The sequence below is a fragment of the Salvelinus namaycush genome, chromosome 8, assembly GCF_016432855.1.
Source record: "Salvelinus namaycush isolate Seneca chromosome 8, SaNama_1.0, whole genome shotgun sequence".
Classification (NCBI taxonomy): Eukaryota; Metazoa; Chordata; class Actinopteri; order Salmoniformes; family Salmonidae; genus Salvelinus; species Salvelinus namaycush.
Window position 1 is genome coordinate 41608744 of NC_052314.1, and position 22988 is coordinate 41631731.

Genomic DNA, 22988 nt, shown 5'->3' on the forward strand with positions numbered 1-22988 from the left:
ACACAGGTACCTTGTGCCTCACTTGGCAAGTATGTACTCCCAGGATACAAAATATCTTATGCATGAACTGTCATTCAGTGACAGTTAAAATTCAACTACAAAAAAAAAGGCAATGGCTTTTTTTCTTCCTGACATCTTTTAATTCATGTAGTAATAAACAGCCTATTTTACAGATTTAGTTAAATCTAAAAAAAAATCCAAACAATGAGAATATCAGCAACCACATCAACTGAAAGCAAAAATTACAAATGCAAGGTTACAAGAGCAGTGTACATCTTAGGGTTACATTTCTGGAATGACAAGGAAAAAATAATGTACAAATAAAATAATTTACATGGTTGTCTGTCATGAGCATGGTCATTGCCCATATATATATATATTTACATACAAAAAGTCTTGTCTGCCAAGAAGCCAGTGTGATCTTGGTTGGATTTTGGTTTCTTTCGTGCTGCTGTCACTGTAGAAGACAAATGCACTCCTTTGAACATGGCATCCTGTGACCACTGAAAAACAACAATCAGCAGTGTATGCCTGGTCCTCCCCACTTCAAGGGTTGAAAAAAAAAGAAAAAAAAAAGGTGTACCTCTTCAGACGTAGAAAAGTCGTACCCGGGAGGTGCTGACGTGAAGGTCGTCATCAAAGAACTTGGTCTCTATAACAACATTCCCACTGCAAGGGAGAGAAAAATAAATGTTACAAATCAGCAGACACTGACCACTAGCTGCAAAGTATGAGGCAAAGCAGTCCCATAACAGAAATGACAGTTTCCTGCAAGTTTAGCATTAAAAAAAAAGTGAGTTGAAGGAATCTCACTGTAGCCTAATGACTTACTCAAGATGTAGCCTAGTGAGTGCATATTGTATACTACTGACAATTGCACAACCCAACTGTAGGAGAATGACCAAAAAGCCCAATTTTTTGTTGTTGTTGCATATCCTTACGTTAAAACATTTGCGGGCATCATCTGAGACTCTGGCGCTGCCTCTATCAAAGACTGCCATGTGTTTGTGGAGTTGGGAATCACAAAGCCAAACTCAAAGAACCATTCTGCAGGTAGAGGAGAGAGACACACAAAATACATGTGGTGAGTGCATTCACTATGCACAGACATTGCATTCTTATTGAGTATCTGTATAACAACAAGATTGAAACAGATCAAAGAGACTAGTACCTTCTAAACATTGGCCTTTGAAGAAAACCTTCTGTTCAAGGCGGAACTTTTCCAGTTTTTCTGACGAAGAGAAATTTAGCTCTCTGGACACAGCTTTGCACTTGAGGATTTTTTTGGGGACTCGGGCTGCAAGGAAATGAATGGGACAGTCAAACTACTAATTAGGAGAGAATAGATGCACTCAACACAACAGCCTGATGTTTACCAAGACCTAGGCTACTTTCTCACTACCGGCATTTTCTGTAGATTCTAATATCAATGTTGTGTATATAACTATGTGCAGAGGTAAATTGATAATCATTTTGACTAGGGTTGGGCGGTATCCAGATTTTCATAACGTCATACAGTTTCTGTACTATACGCATTACAAAATGTGCACACAAGGGGTACAATTTCCATTAAAAAAAAACATGCACAAAACAATTTAGGCAACAGGGATCATGATCGGGGGGGATTGAATGTCTTCTGTAACCAAGACGCTTGAGCTTGACATCAAGCCACACAGCAAACAAAATGCATAGCTGGAGCCCTGAGCTGGATATAACACATTTGACATCTTAGATGTTACACTCAACTTATAGTTAGTTATAAGCGGAGTAGCACGCACTGCTTTTTTCCCCCCTTACGGTATTGAAAAATAATTCTGTTGGCATTTCGAAATATAACGTATACCGGGGTATCACACAAGCCAAATTTTGACATTGGTTAGGGTTCAAGTTCTTGAGGACAAACTGCTGGGATGGTTAGAATGGAGTGGTCAACAAAGCAGGACTGAGGCCATGGACAGTCATTAATGAAGTGGTCAGAGTTGCTGTGAATGCTTCTTTAAAATTGAGTTAGATTTACTTACATTTCCAATTTGATGTCTGTAAAGCATACTGTATGTATCAATTCCAGTATTTATTTATGTTTAATAAAATCAATCATAAATACAGTGGTCATCTTGGTAGTGGTAGGAAGATATGGCCTAATAATACATTTTCTACACCAGGAGGAAAGCCAACAGTAAACCTCAGGAGGTTCCGGTACCTTCGTGTTCAACCCCAGGAAGAGACAGGTCCTCTGTTCCCTGCCACAGCACCTTCCCAGTCTCAGCATCACGCAGGTTCATCCAGTTTCTGGGAGACCAGGAGTCAAGGAATACTACACAGTCATGGGTTTGACAGCAGTAGCCTTGTCCAAGTTGTTTGTCTATAGCAAGTGGCAAACATTTCCCTCAGTGTATCAATGAAGTAATACCAGTATTCCTCAAGGTGGCACACAAGGTAACAGGAAACCCTAACCCACCAAGCTATGATAGTGGCAGCCAACTGAAAAAACAATATGGTGATTTTTAGTTCTCAAAGATTATATCGTAAAATAATAGGTCAACTATATTTTCTACATACTGGTTTTAGTCATTTAAGTTCACTGAGTTTATTTTTGGGAGTACAGGGGAACTGGCATGTGTTAAAGCCAAAATTGAAAGCCGGGTATTCCCATTTCCATTCTTCAAGAGCCGCCGTGTGTGGCCCTAGTCATTTACACCAGCTCTCACGCCATGTTCTTTTATTGGAGTGAGCTATTTTAGTGGATTAAAGCCACCCATGATTATTTAGCTACTACTAGCTAACCTATTCTAATAGGTCATGTGGTACAAGCCAAGGCCAGTGGGTAACAGTACTCCAGCTGGTGCAAGTGCTAACAGACAGAACAAAGAATTTCTAACTCAGCTCTGGGAATAAAAAGCCAACTGGAAGATATAGCTGTTGTGTCAACTAGAGGGTACTATGTCAGAAGCACCTGACCCCCCCCAGTCTCAAAACCATCTGTGCTGCTCTTCTTCCTCCCGCTCAACACACACAGGGAGCAACAGGGTGTCAGCACCAGGCCACCAGCTTCTAACAGCAAAATAATGAAAATGGAGGAGTAAAGTGTCAGTCAAGTCATTCCCCACATGGGATAAACTCTTTCAAACAAATAGGGGCCTTGACTGAATGATGGTCAAATATTTTAAAAAGCAGATAGGAAAATAAGTCACGCAAACATGACGCGACCAACCTCAACACTGAGCTTGGCTAGCAAGCTACTGTAGAGTAGGGCTGTCTTAGTGAGATGAAATGTGTGGCGCTTTGAACCACTTTAGCCTTTCAAATCTGACTGCAGCCCAGTGAGCCCACCAAGAGCTCAGTTGCCTCCCCCCCAGCAGCTTCCACATCCTTCTAGAATGATCAACGAAGTCCACAGCTCTCATCTTAATAGAAACTTCCTTTGAAAACACAGGCCTGAATAGGCACCCTCTTTCAATCTCTAAATGACTAGGATGCTTTGTGTGAAGTGGCTGTTGGCTGTTACCTAGACAAATTAATTGAACAGTTGTCAGCCCTGCTGGACAATGACTGTCTGGGGGACAAAGCAGTGTCTACCCAGCTTACCATTTATGAATGAACTGTAATACAAGCTGCTGCTGCTACTTTTTCAATGCGAATTATAAAAAAACGTGGCCTCCGTGTTAAGCTCATTAACTGGCTGCATAAAAACAATGAAGCTAAATGTTTCCAGTACATGCCAAGGTCATAGACACTTACTTCATAATAGGCCTGGATAGGGTAGTCGAGTTTAAATTTATTCTGCAGCCAACTAGTTAGGCCCGGTGGCGGAAAAGGTGACATGTCTCCTGGATCACACATATGGACATCCCTGGTGCTAAGCAGGGGAGATCTGCGGAAGGGGTGGCAGACCCTGGTCCCACAACACTCACAGGCTTCTTAATTAGCCCTTATGGGCATGATAGCCTCCCTACAGCCCCATCTATTTTTAAACAGTAGCTCCTTGATGCAAAACACATGTGAATGCATGACCAACACACATGAGAAATGAAAATGAATAGGCTACATCTCACCAGGTAAACAGTGTAACAATTATATATATTTTTTTAAATCACAATTGTATTTATACACAGGCCTAATTGTCAAAAACACATGGTTTGTGCAACTCATTGAAAAACTTCTAAAAGTAGCAAATAGCAGATCCCAGCATCAACTCAGACTACCACTGTTTGGTTAGCTAGTCCTTGTGTTCATAGTTCTGTGGATCAGTTTGTTCCAGGGAAAGATTACATGCAAGTCATGTCCACTCAGGGGAAGCAGAAACTGGCTGCAGCGCACACTGCATTCTCCTCAGAGGCCAGCCTCTGCCCGTCTTAGGTATATAACAGAGGCCATGTTGAAGCACTGTGCTCCTGTACAGGCCTGGAAGCCCGATGTAGCATCACACCAAGAAACGGAACGCAACGGAGTCATGTATGGACTTTGTCAGATGCATGTCTAATTAACCTAGCTACTTGTGTTCATGTGCAGTTTTTTCCAATACAGTGACCTACTGTAGGGCAATGAAGGGACTACTGATGTTATTCTATAAAATACATTAGTGTACTATGGAAGCAAGGCCATTCCCAGGAATCAAAGTTTTGAATCTGATTATGCACACTTTCAGGTTCTACTTAGTCATTAAAGAACATGAATATTATGCTAGCCTTAGAAAGTGTACTAACTGAAAGCAACTATGATACCCTTATCAGTATCCAAAGAAGCAAATTGGTGCTGAAGCTGAGTTGTAGCAGGTCCTGTGCTTTCTTTGAATACTCCCCGCTGTGAAGCAACTTCTTGAACTATAATTACCTTTATTGCATAAGACCTACAGGTCAAAAAGCCAGTCATGCCAGGGAAGTGTTCCTGTAACCTCAACGCAATAGTCACTATATGGCACTCAGTGATCGACAACTTTGATCAGCAATAAATACACAACTTCTAGATTAATTTGTTGAAAAACCTTAGAAACAGCAGCATCCACAGATTTCCTTCGTGACGTTGTAATCACAATTAACCTGATGCTGGTTACCCAACTATCGAGGGGAAGGAAGGAGTTTGTCTTTAGTTCAAAGACTGACAATTCCTCACAAATTGATTGCTTGGTCTCAGGAGGATCAACTTAAACAAAACAGCTTGACCGTCCTCTACAACCCAAAACATGTGTTTTTTTTATTTAACCAGGCAAGTCAGTTAAGAACAAATTCTTTTTTACAATTATGGCCTAGGAACAGTTGGTTAACTGCCTTGTACAGGGGCAGAACATATTTTTACCTTGACAGCTCGGGGATTCGAACTAGCAACCTTTCAGTTACTGGCCCAATGAGCTAACCACTAGGCTACCCGCCACCCTTAACTGCATAGGCCTAACTTCTTCACAAAGGTCCTGAAATGAGTATGTGTATGCAGCCAGGGCTCCATGCAGTGGTAACACCCTAAACTCAGTCACCAGACCTGTTAGGAGGAGGACCATAAGGCAGCAAATCCCCATCCTTGCAAATCAAGGATTTAAGAATTACCAGCCTAGAAAATGAAGCCTGCCCAAGGAAGGTCACACACAGATCCACAGCCTGTCACAACAGTCAGGATTCTTACCTATGCAACTGTATACCCTTAGTACTACCAAAAAAAATTGTAAAGTACAGAGTGGAATTAAATAATGGGCCTTCAGTCCATGTTAAGCCGGTGGAAGCAACGCAGGTGTGATTATTCTCGTCCGCATTACTGTGCCTATTTTGGGACCAGTGGCTTGTGTTATGTAAACCAGAGAAAGGGCTTCTACCCAGCTAGGAGATGAAAAAAAATTACCCACAGAAGGTACATCAAACAAACTCCACTATGGTATGATTAAAAATGCATGTTGAGTTAAGATGGTGATTACAGGAGGTAAACTGTCAGATTTCCCACTGCCCCGCCAACAGCTCCAGTAATGTCCAACAGGTTCAGTATAGATCACCCTTCCAGCCAGACACTTATTTTAAATAATATTTTCTTTTATTTTAGCCACTGTACAGGCTGTTTTAATATATTAAAGCATTCTCCTGTACAAGTAATAGGCAAAGCAAGACAATTAGCAATACTGTTCTGTATGCATGGACAGATACAGGGAGCATCAGCAAACGGCTACCCAAGTTAAATTCAAGACCGAACCAGCCAGCTAACTACCTAAGACACCCATTTAGCTAACACCTAACCTGTGTGCATGTTCCACTACCTCCTTGTCCAATTTGACTAACTAGCTAAGTTAGTAAATGTATCCAAAGTTATCTACCACATAACGTTACAGCTGCAGTGTCTAGCTAGCTAGGCCGGTTATCTAGCTATGTAACTTGCCAGCAAACCAGCTAGAAGCAGGATGGCCCAGAAAGACACTTGCAACACCGCTAACGTCAAACTATCAGACTGACAATATTAGTTGGCTAGGTTCACTAACTAGTTACGCCAACGTGTGACAAGCAGCAAGAGCCAGCAAGCAACACCACCTGGCTAGCTAGCTACGGCAGCTTACTTAGGGCAGCTAACTTAGATAGGTGAACAACCAGGCAAACCATTAATTGAAAAGGATACAGTTTAAAACCCTTCAAAATCTCCTTGGCTCTGTCTTCAGTTGAAGACATTATGTCGGAGTCGGACATCTTCAGTTTCTTGAGTGGCTTGTTAGCGTTAACTGATAGGCTGGCTAGCTAGCTACCAAACTAACGTAAATGCACCTGAAAATGGCATGAAGTCCGAGGACTCTTGTGATATCGCATTAAGTTGCCTTAGATCCCAGTTTAATCTCACTGGTAACTCCTACTGACCCCTTAATCAACCGACCATAAGTAGAGTTTGGTCGGAGATTGACAGCAAATTCGTCCGAACACTTTACGCAGTAGCAGAGCACCACACAAAACAACAAATGAAATTAGGCTTCTAGGGAGGGAGTTGGCTGAGGGGACACGCCTCAACTCTCCTTCACCAGTAACCTCACAGATAGAACAATGAGACAGATCTTTCACCGTACGTATAAATCTGAAGCATCCGGTAGGCAATTCCACTCACCACCAAATATGGTGATGAAAGGAAGCCCAGTGGCAAGGCAGTGGGAGAAGATAGAGCAAGACGGATTTTGGCCGACATTCTGCAAATTTTCTAATCGATTAAACATTTGATCTCAATCATGTTTTCTGTCCCATTTCTCCCATTTCTAGAACATGTTAAGAACAGAGTGGACTGTTTTGTAGACTTTACCCTTTGCCAAAGTAAAACAAAATGCGTTGTTTAGGAGTGGAAGGGGCGAATGTAGTTATGCAAATACATTCTACAACGTGCCAATAGGATTTCGCTAGCTCGTGCTTGGCTCTGCCCAATCCCTTGTATGTTCTGCCCACTATGTGGCTGTGGTCTATCTTGGATTAGATATATAAACATCTTTGGTAACCTTCTTCTTCTGTGGATTTTATATGGCATCTGGCAACCAACTTTAAGGTGCCTTACTTACCAATTGGACTGGAGTATGAGCCAGAGACAGAGAAGGTCCCTTGGAGATAGACAAGTCAATCGTGATCAACGGGTTGCTGACCACTGCATTAGACCATTGTCCTTGTATGACTGGTGGAGGAGAGTCAGGCATGTTCTACTGATGCTGAAAGACAAATTCCAGATGCAAATATTTTTGCATTCGTAGATGAGGCTTACTCAGACACACTTCTCTAAATTGATGGGGCATGTGAAAGACAGGCTATAAACACCCCCCAGCCACATCTAGCTAAGTGGATGGGTCTCTATTGTCTAGACCTATTCACATGTTCATGAAATACACTATTCAGAGTCTCTATATTACATGTTGAGTTTATATTGAATCTTATTGTTGTGCTTCAGGTATTTGGAGCGTCTGATTAGCCTTCCCTCACACCAGCCCTCCCAGGGGTACAGTTTCAGCCCATCTGAGGAGGCGGGGGGGGGGGGGGGGGTAAATAAGCCCTCAGCCAACAGTGGGAAGAGGCGCCGGCTCAACCCTGAGCTGGACAAATCACAGTACGAGACAGAGTATACCACGGGAGGAGAGACTGGCAACGAACTGGACTCAGAGCAGTGGGAGAGGTGACACACATGCAGGAAGGAAGTCAGGCAGGCACATACACACTTGCACGCGGGCACACATGCACACCAGGGTTTCCGTTAGCCGGCAGTTGCCGTTGGAAAAGATTATAAATAAAACTGTTGATGCCAAAATGAACGGGAGAAAAAACATCCCATTGCAAAATAATGCTAATTGATGGAAATACCAGTCGATGTAAATACATTTGACCATAATGCTTATCGGTCTATAAATTAATTTGATTACACTACCATTCAAAAGTTTGGGGTCACTTAGAAATGTCCTTGTTTTTGAAAGAAAAACACATTTTTTTGTCCATTAAAATAACATCAAATTGATCAGAAATACAGTGTGGACATTGTTAATATTGTAAATTACTATTATAGCTGGAAACGGCTGATTTTTTTATGGAATATCTACAGAGGCCCATTATCAGCAACCATCCCTACTGTGTTCCAATGAAACGCTGTGTTAGCTAATCCAAGTTTATCATTTTAAAAGGCTAATTGATCATTGGAAAAACCTTTTGTCCTTCTGTAGACTAGTTGGATCTGGAGCATCATCATTTGTGGGTTCGATTACAGGCTCAAAATGGGCAGAAACAAAGTACATTCTTCTGAAACGTGTCAGTCTATTCTTGTTCTGAGAAATGAAGGCTATTCCACGCGAGAAATTGCCAAGAAACTGAAGATCTCGTACAATGCTGTGTACTACTCCCTTCACAGAACAGTGCAAACTGTCTCTAACCAGAATAGAAAGAGTGGGAGACCCCGGTGCACAACTGAGCAAGAGGACAAGTACATTAGAGTGTCTAGTTTGAGAAACAGACGCTTCACAAGTCCTCAACTGGCAGCTTCATTTAATAGTACCCGCAAAACACCAGTCTCAACGTCGACAGTGAAGAGGCGACTCCGGGATGCTGGCCTTCTAGGAAGAGTGCCTCTGTCCAATGTCTGTGTTCTGTTTCCCATCTTAATCTTTTCTTCTTATTGGCCAGTCTGAGATATGGCTTTTTCTTTGCAACTCTGCCTAGAAGGCCAGTATCCCGGAGTCGCCTCTTCACGGTTGACGTTAAGACTGGTGTTTTGCAGGTACTATTAAATGAAGATGCCATATTTGTGAAAAGATTAGATGTAATTTTTGCCTCCTACATAAGAGAATTGTTTCATAGTAAAATGTAGGCCGACAGCGGCCACGCCCAAGTGAACAGACATTGGTTGAGAACTATGAAACACACCTTTCTCTCCCCCAGTACAAAAGCCCATTGACGGAAGTCAAATTCAGTTCCCGACAGCGTGAGGTCTGGTGTCCATACGTTTATAAGGGTGAATTTCAACGTGGAGGTGACGATCACCAGGCTGGAATGGTGAATTTCAACTAGACCAGACAGAATACAGCACGAGCTTGCAACTTGGTATGAACTTTGAACGATTATTCACTAAAGAAGTGATACATCCTAGACATCGAGATATCAGCTGCAGCTGTAAATGTACGTGGCCTAGGAAAGAACAGACAATCTCCGAAGAACAACAGGGTACTTTTACGTATCCGCTCTACAACACTACAACCAGAAAGATTCTTCAAAGGACAATGGTGATCTCTGCTGGGTAAACCAGTCTTCCATCTCAAATCAAATCAAATCAAATTCTATTTGTCACATACACATGGTTAGCAGATGTTAATGCGAGTGTAGCGAAATGCTTGTGCTTCTAGTTCCGACAATGCAGTAATAACCAACAAGTAATCTAACCTAACAATTCCACAACTACTACCTTATACACACAAGTGTAAAGGGATAAAGAATATGTACATAAAGATATATGAATGAGTGATGGTACAAGTGATGGTACAGAACGGCATAGGCAAGAGATGGTATAGTGTACAGTCTATACATATGAGATGAGTAATGTAGGGTATGTAAACATAAAGTGGCATAGTTTAAAGTGGCTAGTGATACATGTATTACATAAAGATGGCAAGATGCAGTGGATGATATAGAGTACAGTATATACATATACATATGAGATGAGTAATGTAGGGTATGTAAACATTATATTAAGTGGCATTGTTTAAAGTGGCTAGTGATACATTTTTACATAATTTCCATCAATTCCCATTATTAAAGTGGCTGGAGTTGAGTCAGTATGTTGGCAGCGGCCACTAAATGTTAGTGGTGGCTGTTTAACAGTCTGATGGCCTTGAAATAGAAGCTGTTTTTCAGTCTCTCGGTCCCTGCTTTGATGCACCTGTACTGACCTCGCCTTCTGGATGATAGCGGGGTGAACAGGCAGTGGCTCGGGTGGTTGTTGTCCTTGATGATCTTTATGGCCTTCCTGTGACATCGGGTGGTGTAGGTGTCTTGGAGGGCAGGTAGTTTGCACCCGGTGATGCGTTGTGCAGACCTCACTACCCTCTGGAGAGCCTTACGGTTGTGGGCGGAGCAGTTGCCGTACCAGGCGGTGATACAGCCCGACAGGATGCTCTCGATTGTGCATCTGTAGAAGTTTGTGAGTGCTTTTGGTGACAAGCCGAATTTCTTCAGCCTCCTGAGGTTGAAGAGGCGCTGCTGCGCCTTCTTCACAACGCTGTCTGTGTGGGTGGACCAATTCAGTTTGTCCGTGATGTGTACACCGAGGAACTTAAAACTTTCCACCTTCTCCACTACTGTCCCGTCGATGTGGATAGGGGGGTGCTCCCTCTGCTGTTTCCTGAAGTCCACAATCATCTCCTTTGTTTTGTTGACGTTGAGTGTGAGGTTATTTTCCTGACACCACACTCCGAGGGCCCTCACCTCCTCCCTGTAGGCCGTCTCGTCGTTGTTGGTAATCAAGCCTACCACTGTAGTGTCGTTCGCAAACTTGATGATTGAGTTGGAGGCGTGCATGGCCACGCAGTCGTGGGTGAACAGGGAGTACAGGAGAGGGCTCAGAACGCACCCTTGTGGGCCCCCAGTGTTGAGGATCAGCGGGGTGGAGATGTTGTTACCTACCCTCACCACCTGGGGGCGGACCATCAGGAAGTCCAGGACCCAGTTGCACAGGGCGGGGTCGAGACCCAGGGTCTCGAGCTTGATGACGAGTTTGGAGGGTACTATGGTGTTTAATGCTGAGCTGTAGTCGATGAACAGCATTCTCACATAGGTATTCCTCTTGTCCAGATGGGTTAGGGCAGTGTGCAGTGTGGTTGCGATTGCGTCATCTGTGGACCTATTGGGTCGGTAAGCAAATTGGAGTGGGTCTAGGGTGTCAGGTAGGGTGGAGGTGATATGGTCCTTGACTAGTCTCTCAAAGCACTTCATGATGACGGAAGTGAGTGCTACGGGGCGGTAGTCGTTTAGCTCAGTTACCTTAGCTTTCTTGGCAACAGGAACAATGGTGGCCCTCTTGAAGCATGTGGGAACAGCAGACTGGGATAAGGATTGATTGAATATGTCCTTAAACACACCAGCCAGCTGGTCTGCGCATGCTCTGAGGACGCGGCTGGGAATGCCGTCTGGGCCTGCAGCCTTGCGAGGGTTAAGACGTTTAAATGTTTTACTCACCTCGGCTGCAGTGAAGGAGAGCCCCCAGGTTTTGGTAGCGGGCCGTGTCAGTGGCACTGTATTGTCCTCAAAGCGAGCAAAAAAGTTATTTAGTCTGTCTGGGAGCAAGACATCCTGGTCCGCGACGGGGCTGGTTTTCTTTTTGTAATCCGTGATTGACTGTAGACCCTGCCACATACCTCTTGTGTCTGAGCTGTTGAATTGCGACTCTACTTTGTCTCTATACTCTATCTTCGACCCATCTATCGAAGTGCAGCTCAGAGTAAATTAATATATCTTGCATTTTCCTTTTCCAAATGTGCGGTTATTGGAATGCATAAGGTTCTGTATTTACGGTTGCATAGCTTCTCAGGGTCCCTTTGTCTCTTAGTCTTCCCGCTCTTTCATTCAAACCCTTCCTTTGTGTAACCAGCGGTCATATCGGGTTAGCCCACTAGGGGCTTTTCATGACATGATTAGTAATCAATGTGTGATCTATCCTGTGTATATATATGTAATTCTGTTTGATCGTTTAGGTATTTAGTAAATAAATAATTAAGCCAATTTGTGTATTGCTGATTGAACATATTAGCTAGGGTTTGTGCAGATAACCAAGTACTTACGACAATCAGAATGAGACCGATCGAGGTGACTATTAATAATTGACTGCTATTGATATAAAAGATCGTCAAGAGAGTGGATTCGGGAGATAACCGCTCTATATAAAATTAATGCTCCTGTGGTGCCCCAGGTTATTAATGGTTAAATTGTTGCATGGATTAATTCAATCACGTAATCAATTAAATGTTCAATTTGAAAAAAATAGCATGTCATATAATTTAATCACAGTTCGAGACACAACACAGGAGTGATGGTTGCTGATCATGTGCCTCTGTACGCCCATGTAAAAATCAGCCGTTTCCAGCTACAATAGTCATTTACAACATTAACAATGTCTACACTGTATTTCTGATCAATTTGATGTTATTTTAATGGACAAAAAAATTGCTTTTCTTTCAAAAACAAGGACATTTCTAAGTGACCCCAAACTTTTGAACGGTAGTGGACATTCCCCTCTGCCAGCTTTCGGCACCATAGCATGTACTGTAGCATTTATGCTATTGCTAAATATACTATGGAGATGTCCAGAGTCCTTATATTTGCATAACATTCAAAGATTTACATTACCACATATGCATCATGTATAATTACATTCCCAACTATAAGCTCAACATTCATGTAAATCAATACCCAAAGATTGACATAAATAGAGGGCTCAGGAGACAACAGCATACAAGGAAAGTATTTGCCATGGCTGTGGCATCACAAACGCTTACGGCTGAATCTCAAATGGCACCCTATTCCCCATACAGTGCACTAATTTTGTCCAGAGCCCTATACATTGTAGCTATGGGACATAGGGTCCCATTTGAGACCCAGGGGACCTAACACAGCAGCCAGAGAGGCACACAGAGCCTGGGGTCAGACAGAGTCACGTTGGGGGTCATGGTGATGGAGGTAGTAGTGGCACACAGGCTTCAGTTACAGTTTGTGTTTCAGAGCACAGTTCTGGGGCTAGAATGAGGTAGAGAAGGACTAAAATGAGGTCATAATACTGATCAAGAAGTATATACCAAATCAAATGTATGATTTCCTTGGAATACACACAGAACAGCTAAATTGTTCGAATGGTTTCATTCCAGTTCCATTCATTGGTATTTCCATGTGAGTAGCAATACAGTACTCGTCTACTATGTCCTTTAATGCCCAGTGTGGTCAAAAATGTGATTTTCCTGTGTTTTATATATATTTACATACTATGAGGTTGGAGTAATACTGTGAAATTGTAAAAATTATGATAATGCCCTTTTAGTGTAAGAGCTGTTTTAAAAGATTGGCTGAAATTTCCGCCTGTTTTGGTGGGATGGAGTTTTGGCCTGCCTGGTGTCAACACCCGGTGGTAAATTAGTCAATAGACCAATAAGAAAGAGTTCCAATCCTCTGCCAATAACAGCTTGTTTTCAGTTTTTCCCTCCCCACTCAGAACACTCCCAGACAGTCCTAGAAAATTATTTATTGAGAATTGGCTATTGGCTAAGAAGATATTTTTGTTTCTTTTTAACTATTTTAATTGAAAACAATCACAGTAAGGTACTTAGTTGTTACCCAAAAATGATTTGATTTTGAGATAAAAACGGCTTAATTAGACCTTAAAGCTGCAATATGTAACTTTTTGGGTGACCAAATTCACATAGAACTGTTAGTTATAGATCTGTCATTCTCATTGAAAGCAAGTCTAAGAAGCGGTAGATGTTATGTTATATTTCTATGCTTCCCATTCTTAAGTTACGTTTTTGCGTCTTTTACTTTCAGTTTTGTATACCAGCTTCAAACAGCTGAAAATAGCAAAAAAAAATGTTATTGAAAATATTTTTCACACCGGTTTAGATGATACAATGATTCTCTACACTGCTTTCTTTGTCACATAAACTGAAATTAGGCAAACTATTAGAATTTTAGCAACCAGGAAATGGCGGAGCGATTTCTGCATATTGCACGTTTAAGAATTATGACATTTATAACATCACTGGCTAATCCCTCTCCATCTTGTTCTAGGTTCCAGCCAGGCTCCTCTTCCAGGATCCTGTGTGTCCCAGGCTTCTGTTCTTCACTGCCCAGGGACATATGGCCAGCTGATGGAGCTCCCAGACAACTGCATGTCCCTGATGAGGGTCTCGATAGGCGTCTTGCCCACCAGGCGCATAAAGAACAGCTGGGAGATGAGATTAGCGGGCACGGCCCTGAGAGCAGGCAGACGGAGGAGAAGACGTCCGAAGCGCTGTGGCTGACCCGGGTACTGCATCCTCTCGTACTCCTTCAGAGCCACCTGGGCCTTCTCCTGCAGAGACTCCACATGGACGGGGTCTGTCAAACCACACGCATCTGAAGAGGACAAACCAGGGCACACAGACAGACTTAAGCATGGACTTAAGGTCAATCAGAAGTGCATAAATGGTCAGCGCTATAGTGCAGAACACAGGCAGGAGCTACAGTAATGGAAGAGAATATGACTTCTCAAACAACTTGAGATTAATGAGACATGCTGATTGAAAGGTCAGTTGTGCTTCTGCAGAGGTGTAGGTCAATATTTATCATATGGACAGAGATATAGCGCTTTAAAAAGCTGTTCATATGAGAAATGTTGACCTACAGACTGAACTTTACATCAGCATGACTAATGTCTAGATTTGAATACTGGGCACAAGCAAGAGTTATAATTCTTTCTAGGAATCAATTCAGCAAAAGTATTCCTAGGGATTGTGTATAGTGAGGCACTGCAGTATATCAATATTTCTAGTAAGTTGGGGGACATTTTGAAAACGGAGCCAAAAGAACCCGGCCAAAGTGAACATTAAAACCAGCAGAGTAGCAGCCTGTTAGGACTAGGTGTTGTATTTCTCAGGTGTAAGGGTTTTGGTTTGGACCAGCGAGTGACGACCAACCAGTACACTGACCTGGAGAGAAGAGGGCGATGGCCTTGAGGCAGCTGTACTCTACTGAGTCCACTTGGAGCCGGGTCAGCTTGTCCACCTGGTCCTGGAACAACCTCACCTGGTCCATGAAGGACACCACCCTCTCCGCCGACATGGGCTGTGAGTGGAAGCCGGCCGCGGCCAGCAAAGGAGCCATGTGTAGCGGCAGGGCGGACTGGGCTGCATTCAGGGTGAACAGCTCGCTCCAGCTCAGCCTCAACAGAGCCACCTGCTCAGTGACAGGCAGCTCAGGGAAGTAGGGCATGTTCCTGGCCCACTCGATGGTGCTGAAGAGGAGGCGTGCCGCCAGCTCGCAGATGTTGTCGATGCCCATGACGGCGCCTCCTCCAGCGTCATGCATCTGCTGCTGGCCGTACTGGGGTCCGTAGCGGATGCTGGGGTAGGGCTCGGCGTGGAGCAGCTGGGAGATGAGCTCTGACATGGGCTGGTCGTTGAAGAATTCGCCCCTTACTGGCCCGGTACCGCCACCTCCGCCGACCAGAGAAGTGGGACTGATGCCTGGGTGGGATGAAGGGATACGTCCACGCTGGACTGCTGGAGGGAAGAGAGAGAGGGAGGAGAGGGGAAGAGGGGGAGAGAAAGGGCTTTGTAGAGGTTGTAGAGGCTAATGCAAAACACGCTGGCAAGCTAACGTTCAGCATTGAACATAACAGGTGTTTTTTTTTTAATTATTTTTTTTTATCCCCTTTTCTCCCCAATTTTCGTGGTATCCAATCGCTAGTAATTACTATCTTGTCTCATCGCTACAACTCCCGTACGGGCTCGGGAGAGACGAAGGTCGAAAGCCATGCGTCCTCCGAAGCACAACCCAACCAAGCCGCACTGCTTCTTAACACAGCGCGCCTCCAACCCGCCACAGGAGTCGCTGGAGCGCGATGAGACAAGGATATCCCTACCGGCCAAACCCTCCCTAACCCGGACGACGCTAGGCCAATTGTGCGTCGCCCCACGGACCTCCCGGTCGCGGCCGGCTGCGACAGAGCCTGGGCGCGAACCCAGAGACTCTGGTGGCGCAGCTAGCACTATAACAGGTGTTTGTTGATGGAAAAGTATGCTGACTCTAGCCCTTTAACGCCAAATGTTACATACACGTAACAGTGTATTTAAACACCTGGTAACGTGTCTGTACGCAATCAAAACATCAAATAACACCACTCTCTTCTAGATGAAATCCTAATAGATACTTTTGACACTATCTGCTGGTCGATCATTGTAATTACCAAACCGGAAATCGTCACTCTAAATGGCACGCCTCTGCATCCTGTCAACACGGCAGTTCTGCTCCCCCGAAACGGTCTCGTAAAAGGTGAGTTTCTGAAATTCAATGCATGCAAAATGCTCATTAGATGTCCAGAGATGCTTGAGTAAACTTTCTAAGAACAATATTCAATTTTGGCAAAGTATAGAACACTCGAAAAAGTAACTTTGCGTATATGTAACATTGGGCGTTAAGTGCTGCAAACCACACATTTTAGCCTTGGTATATTGGCCATATATCACAAACCCCAGAGGTGCCTTATTGCTATTATAAACTGGTTACCAATATAATTAGAGCAGTACAAATAAATGTTTTGTCATACACGTAGTATACGGTCTGATATACCACGGCTGTCAGCCAATCAGCATTCAGGGCTCGAACGACCCAGTTGTTTGTACATCACGTAAAATAATGAAAACTTACATCCAGTCTGGATATCTTTATTAAACATATATTTGAGTGATAAATGCCTAGGGGCCCAATTTGCATGTTCAAAAAAGTGAGCCAACTGCCCATCTCCACGGTAATATATATAATAGACACCAATGAGAGTCGGGAGTTTTGAATACTGGAGCTAGCGTTTGCAAACTGGTTGAACAATGACCATTTTCTAAAAAGTTATGTTTGTGTGTTAATATTTGCATGGAGTAAACATTATGTGTATACTCTGGCTGGCAGTATTTCATACATGAAACGCATGGACTTTTTGCAATGCATAAATAATGACATACTGAAGATAAGCAACTTGTGCAATATACTGTATTTGATGCTGCTTTTATTACTTGTGTTTCAGAAATAATGAGTTAGATTTCATGATGAATGTTTACATTTACTGCAAGCTGTTCACAATGCAGAAATACATAGTTGAAACTGTGGAATTTACACCCCTTTCTGCCCAATGTTACATATACACTATACATACAAAAGTATGCGGACACCCCTTCAAATTAGTTGATTCGGCTATTTCAACCACACTCGTTGCTGACAGGTGTATAACATAGAGCACACGGCCATGCAATCTCCATAGACAAACATTGTCAGTAGAATGGCCTGTACTGAAGAACTCAGTGACTTTCAACGTGGCACTGTCATTGGATGCCACCTTTCCAACAAGTCAGTTAGTCAAATTTCTGCCCTGCTAGAGCTTCCCCGGTCAACTGTAAGTGCTGTTATTGTGAAGTGGAAATGTCTAGGAGCAACAAACGGCTCAGCCGAGAAGTGGTAGGACACACAAGCTCACAGAATGCGATTGCTGAAGCATGTAGCGTGTAAAAATCGTCTGTCCTCTGTTGCAACACTCACTACCGGATTCCAAACTGCCTCTGGAAGCAACGTCAGCACAAGAAAACTGTTCGTCATGAGCTTCATGAAATTAGTTCCCATGGCCGAGCAGCCGCACACAAGCCTAAGATCACCATGCGCACTGCCAAGCGTCGGCTGAAGTGGTGTAAGCTTGCCGCCATTGGACTCTGGAGCAGTGGAGACTCTCTGGAGTGATGAATCATGCTTCATCATCTGGCAGTCCGATGGACAAATCTGGATTTGGCGGAAGCCAGGAGAAAGCTACCTGCCCTAATGCATAGTGCCAACTGTAAAGTTTGGTGGTGAAGGAATAATGGTCTGGGGCTGTTTTTCATGGTTTGGGCAAGGCCCCTTAGTTCCAGTGAAGGAAACTCTTAATGCTACAGCATACAATGACATTCTAGACAATTCTGTGCTTCCAACTTCGTGGCAACATTTTGGGGAAGTCCCATACAGAAATGGTTTGCTGAGATCGGTCTGGAAGAACTTGACTGGCCTGCACAGAGCCCTGGCCTCAACCCCATCGAACACCTAACTTCTAATCGACCAACATCAGTGCCCAACCTCACTAATGCTCTTGTTGCTGAATGGAAGCAAGTCTCCGCAGCAATGTTCCAACATCTAGTGGAAAGCCTTCACAGAAGAGTAGAGGCTGTTATGGCAGCAAAGGGGGGACCAACTGGTCCATGTCTTGGCAAGGCAACAATGTCGCATTGTTGATAGCAGAAACAGTCAGGTACCAGTGCTATACGTACTCTGTCTAACAACTAGTTAGTTGGACATTTGGTTTCTTTCAGCCTCCGTTGCTGTGAATTATTCCAAGTTTCAGACAATGTCATTCCATTTCACTGCTAGCCTGGACAGTCTGTTATTGCTATACCCAACTTGTAGTCTTGCTAAACTAGTTCAATACAGGGTCTGTCAAACGACCAAGGCTAGGCTGTGGTTAGCTGTGTCTGACTTGTCATTGAAGTATTATTGACTACAAACAACAGTCATGTAGTAAAGTAGACCACTGCTATCCCTGGTGAACAGTGACCTGTTACCCGGCGAAGGTGATCCAAGCGTTTCCAGGGCATGAGGAAACACTGTGGCCAGGCTGCGTCAGTGCTGTCATTGGGTCAGACCCCTGCATGACTATCCTTGCTGAATATAGCTCTGGGCTGTTGCCAGCTCAATGCAGAATAAATATGACACCTAGGAGTGGCTGGCTGGCTGCCTGGGTTATTCAACCTATGTACTGCCTGGGAAATGCCTCTGACACAACGGGCAGAATGATAGGTACTACGTAGCGGGGGTACTTAGAGTAGGGGTCAGAGAGAGGGAAAATAAGGATAGAGTTCAACTGGATTTACAAATACTACAGCTACATGAATGAAACATGTTTCAATTCAAAATAATAATTAGGTGGGTGATTATATTTGTTCTATTTCACACAAGTGTGTATTATACACATGTGTGAATTGGAAATGACCATGACCCCACTCACCCTCAGCGAGTTGGGCCAGGATCTGCCATTATCAACAGCAACCCTGGAGCAATTAGGGATAAGTGCCTTGCTCAAGGGCACATTGACATATTCTTCACCTTGTCAACTCTGGGATTCGAACTTGCAACCAAACTTTCGGTTGCTGGCCCAATGCTATAATGCTCTAACCGCTAAGCTACCTGACAAACCGATATTTGAATCTTTTCCTCACCCCTAAACACCTTTTAAAATCGAGCTTGTTATAGTTTACAGCGTAAAAAATTCAATAATTTTGCCAACTGACAGAATTGTGAAACGTCAGCTCTGTTTATCATGGCAGGGGCATGTTTTTGTAGAACGATCTTGTGCTGCTGTCCGTTATGGTATATGGAACATTGGAATGGCAGTATCTCTGCCTCTGCTTTAGGCATCGTCTGAGTGGCAGAGATGTTGTGCAACAGATAAGATAGGATAGTTACCTTCTTTGCGCATGCCAACACTTAAGCATTTCTTCAGCCGGCAGTATTGGCACTGGTTGCGGTGATGCTGGTCTATCTGGCATTCTCGATTCGACCTGCACAACAGAACATTAGACATAGAATATATTATCCTGATCTCTCTTTCTCTCTCATTAATTAATAGTCTTAGAGTGGCTGCTCTGGCTGTGTGAAAGGAGTCATAGGCTGGAACATAAATAAATGGTTTTGTGGAGTGCAGAATACAAATGCTTCTCTGTATAGGTATGTATAGTTGTATAGGTCTGTACAGCTTTCAAACATATCTTCCTGTCCTGTATGATTCACAACTTATGAAACAGATCGAGAGCATTGTAACTACTATGTACACTGTACAGTAATGGATAAACAGTTTTGATTGAATATGGCCCTTAGATAGTTAACGATAAACAAAGGCTCACATTCCTCAGAAGTGTGATATGGTAGTACTGTAAGATATTTTACTAACTGTACACTAGGTGGGAGTGGGAAATGCACATTTGTATGGTTCTGATACAAAATAAGTCTGTTCGCCATGTATATTATACACCTGAAAATCGTTTTTTTTTTATTTTTTTACTTGAGATAAAGCTGTAACACAAAATAACACAGAGGACTCTCCAAGGGAAATATTATCTAACAAGTTACAGGGTCTGCAAGCATGCTGTACATATGATTTGACAACCAAGATTAGGACTTTTAGGGATCCATTACAGTAGCCTATGTACACAGTAACCTTAGACATTAAATTGTGTGTTTCCTAGACTGCCTTTTTAAAATTATGTTGTTTTTCACATTAACGTATTTTCTTGATACTTTACGGAGCGGCTTCACCTACCTGCAGGAGTAGTTGAGGTTCCTTCTGATGCTCCTCTTGAAGAAGCTCTTGCAGCCCTCGCAGGTGAACACCCCATAGTGTTTCCCGCTGGACTTGTCCCCACACACCACACAGTCCACCACGCATGCCTTGACCTCGTCTCCCTCCTCCACATCCCTCCCGGCCTGGGGTGAGCCCTCCTCCTCATTCCCACGCAGGTAAGCCTTCTCCCCCCCCAGTCCGTTGGTCTCTCTGTTAGGGTTGCTACATCCCCCGATCACCATGGCCATATCTGAGCGACACGACTGACACACACAAAGAGGTATTGGCTGACAGCGTTATGAAAAGTCAAAACAACATGTTCCAGACTCCTTCTCTTGACCTCTTTCCCCTTCTGTCTCCGTCAAATGACCCAGAGATCCCTCTCACTCCTCTATTTTTCTACCGCGGAGCTGTCCTCCGACCTCTCACTCTCTTGTTCTTCTCCTTCGCTCCTCTGTTTTTCCTGTGACCCCTAGACAATGGCTCCTCCTGAAAGTTCTGACACAACAAGCAGTTCAGATTTCAGGAGGGAGAAAAGGGTGCAGCCTGCCCTTTCACAGGAAACAATAAATTACACTTATAGGCTCATGCTCTCGCTCGCTCTTTCTCCATCTCTGTCACTTCCGCCACACTAGGAGGAGGGTCTATGAGGGGTAAAATAGGACCCCCCTCTTCATTTGTCTCTCCTCTCCTTACACCACGCTACTTTCACCCTGGACTAGCAGACCAGAAAGAAAAGGACTGCTCTCCTTCAAACTGCCCGACTTACTTTACCCTACTTACAAACTAGACGGACCAGTTCTGGGCTGTGTGTAGAAAGTGTTATCAATCAATCTTACAGGCAGCAGCACCGTTATAGCTTGGCAAGAACTAATGACGGACAAGGAGCTCGAATTTGTGCCAAGAATTTCTTATACGTATGTGCCACAAGCAGATATTCAGAAAATCTTGGAACTGAAATTGTCATTCAATCCCAAAGAAGGTTGAGTCACAAAAACATTTATAAATAGCACTTTTTTGTTTCATTAGCTTAGCAGTACTATTCTATCCCCCCAGACAGACAGACAATAGTCAGAGATGATAGACAAACCAGGGAACAACCACACTGAATCTAAAGACTCACTATTTACAACAAAGATTTTAAATAGATCATGATAGTCACACACAGCTCCCTCTGGTCCTGGTAGTCTGTACAAGTTCAAAGTGCAGTGACGTCCCCTTTCTTGCTCTGTTCCTTGCTCTGTTGCTTGTTGTGAAACAGCGTCTGCTTCTTGCTCCTCTCCTGCTCCCAGAGATCTGTGGCTTCAATAGCTCAAACAACCAGAAAATAAAACAGAGTGGAGAAATAACGAGAGACGTCCCCTCTCTCTATTAGCCCTTAGACAGAATGGGAGCTCCCCTTAGCAAGCCTCCCCTTGTCCCCATCTCTGTTTCTCTTTCTCTCCCTCCCTTGATTTTTCAGTGCTTGTTCGTCCAGCATTAATGACTTCAGGCCTAAGCTTCTCTGCATTCCCGTATGCACAGTCACGGTGTACAATTGCATTTTTTAAAATTGTTTTGTCCCCTTCTTTTTCCCCTGGCCCCGGCTTGAATAAATTAGGCAAACCAGCAGAGGAAAAACACGGTCACAGACAATAGTAATACCTAGCTATTGCTCAGACAATAGTAATACCTTGCTCTCTCTCTCTCATTTAGTTAGTTCACTTCCCATTTCTTCCAAAGCTAGCAAGTGTATGGTTAAAAAAGGTTTGCATTGTCAGGTGAAGGTCTCCTTTCAATTAAGGCCATGAGTGTGTGCGTGTGTGTTTTTTGTTGGTGTACGTTATAATCTTTTGAGATCATGGGGAAAAGATATGTACACTGCTTGTTTCTCTAGATTCCCAGGAGCTTTGGGGTGGCTGTTTGGAAGAGGAGTGAGTGGGAGTGAGTGTGTACTTACCTCTGTTGTCTTTTTGCAAGAGAATGTGTGCATTTTTGTGCATGTGTCCATGCACTAATGTGTGTGACTCTGCGTGTGTGTATGCACTTGCGTGTGCATGTGTTCAAGTGCTTGTGCGCTCATGTGTGCGACTGTGTTTGTGAGTCCCTTGCTCTTTGAACTGTAGATCAGGAATGCAGCTGCTCTGCATGGAGTCTGCTGAGGCAGGGTCTGTACATTCTCAACACAGCCAGAAGCCCAATAAAGAGTGGAGAAGAGGGGCGCATAGATACAGTATGCAGTAACTGTCCCTAAGCCTATCAGCCTCCACTTACACTATGTTGACCTGATCCCTATATGTCAAACACACACACACAACTTAAAGCAGGCTACGCCTGAAATAGACAGATGGGGTGAATATCGGTATCCAAAAGAACAAACGTCTTTATCAAGCAGTTCTGTATTTGACCCAGGTCTGGTATTTTGACCATGCTAGTGAATGTGTTGAGGGTGTGAA

General features: G+C 43.6%; 2 protein-coding genes across 3 annotated transcripts; both read right to left on the reverse strand.

Annotated features, from left to right (window-relative positions):
• Positions 1 to 129: 129 nt before the first annotated feature.
• Positions 130 to 6848, reverse strand: LOC120052678 (retinal rod rhodopsin-sensitive cGMP 3',5'-cyclic phosphodiesterase subunit delta-like). 2 transcript variants are annotated; one of them, XM_038999729.1, is made up of 6 exons: positions 6586 to 6848; positions 2201 to 2289; positions 1172 to 1297; positions 942 to 1047; positions 584 to 669; positions 130 to 457 (listed from the first exon to the last, which is right to left on the reverse strand). In XM_038999729.1, the coding sequence occupies exons 1-5, from the start codon at positions 6651 to 6653 to the stop codon at positions 588 to 590; spliced, it is 471 nt and encodes a 156-aa protein (XP_038855657.1). In that variant the 5' UTR covers positions 6654 to 6848; the 3' UTR covers positions 130 to 457; positions 584 to 587. The 2 variants fall into 2 exon arrangements, with proteins under 2 accessions (XP_038855657.1, XP_038855656.1); XM_038999728.1 differs by having other exon boundaries at positions 130 to 503.
• Positions 6849 to 13960: 7112 nt separating this feature from the next.
• LOC120051918 (nuclear receptor subfamily 2 group F member 6-like) lies at positions 13961 to 21140 on the reverse strand. Its single transcript, XM_038998802.1, has 4 exons — positions 20533 to 21140; positions 19680 to 19774; positions 15134 to 15706; positions 13961 to 14561 (listed from the first exon to the last, which is right to left on the reverse strand). Exons 1-4 carry the CDS (start codon positions 20799 to 20801, stop codon positions 14287 to 14289), a joined length of 1212 nt encoding a protein of 403 aa, XP_038854730.1. The 5' UTR covers positions 20802 to 21140; the 3' UTR covers positions 13961 to 14286.
• Positions 21141 to 22988: the final 1848 nt, after the last annotated feature.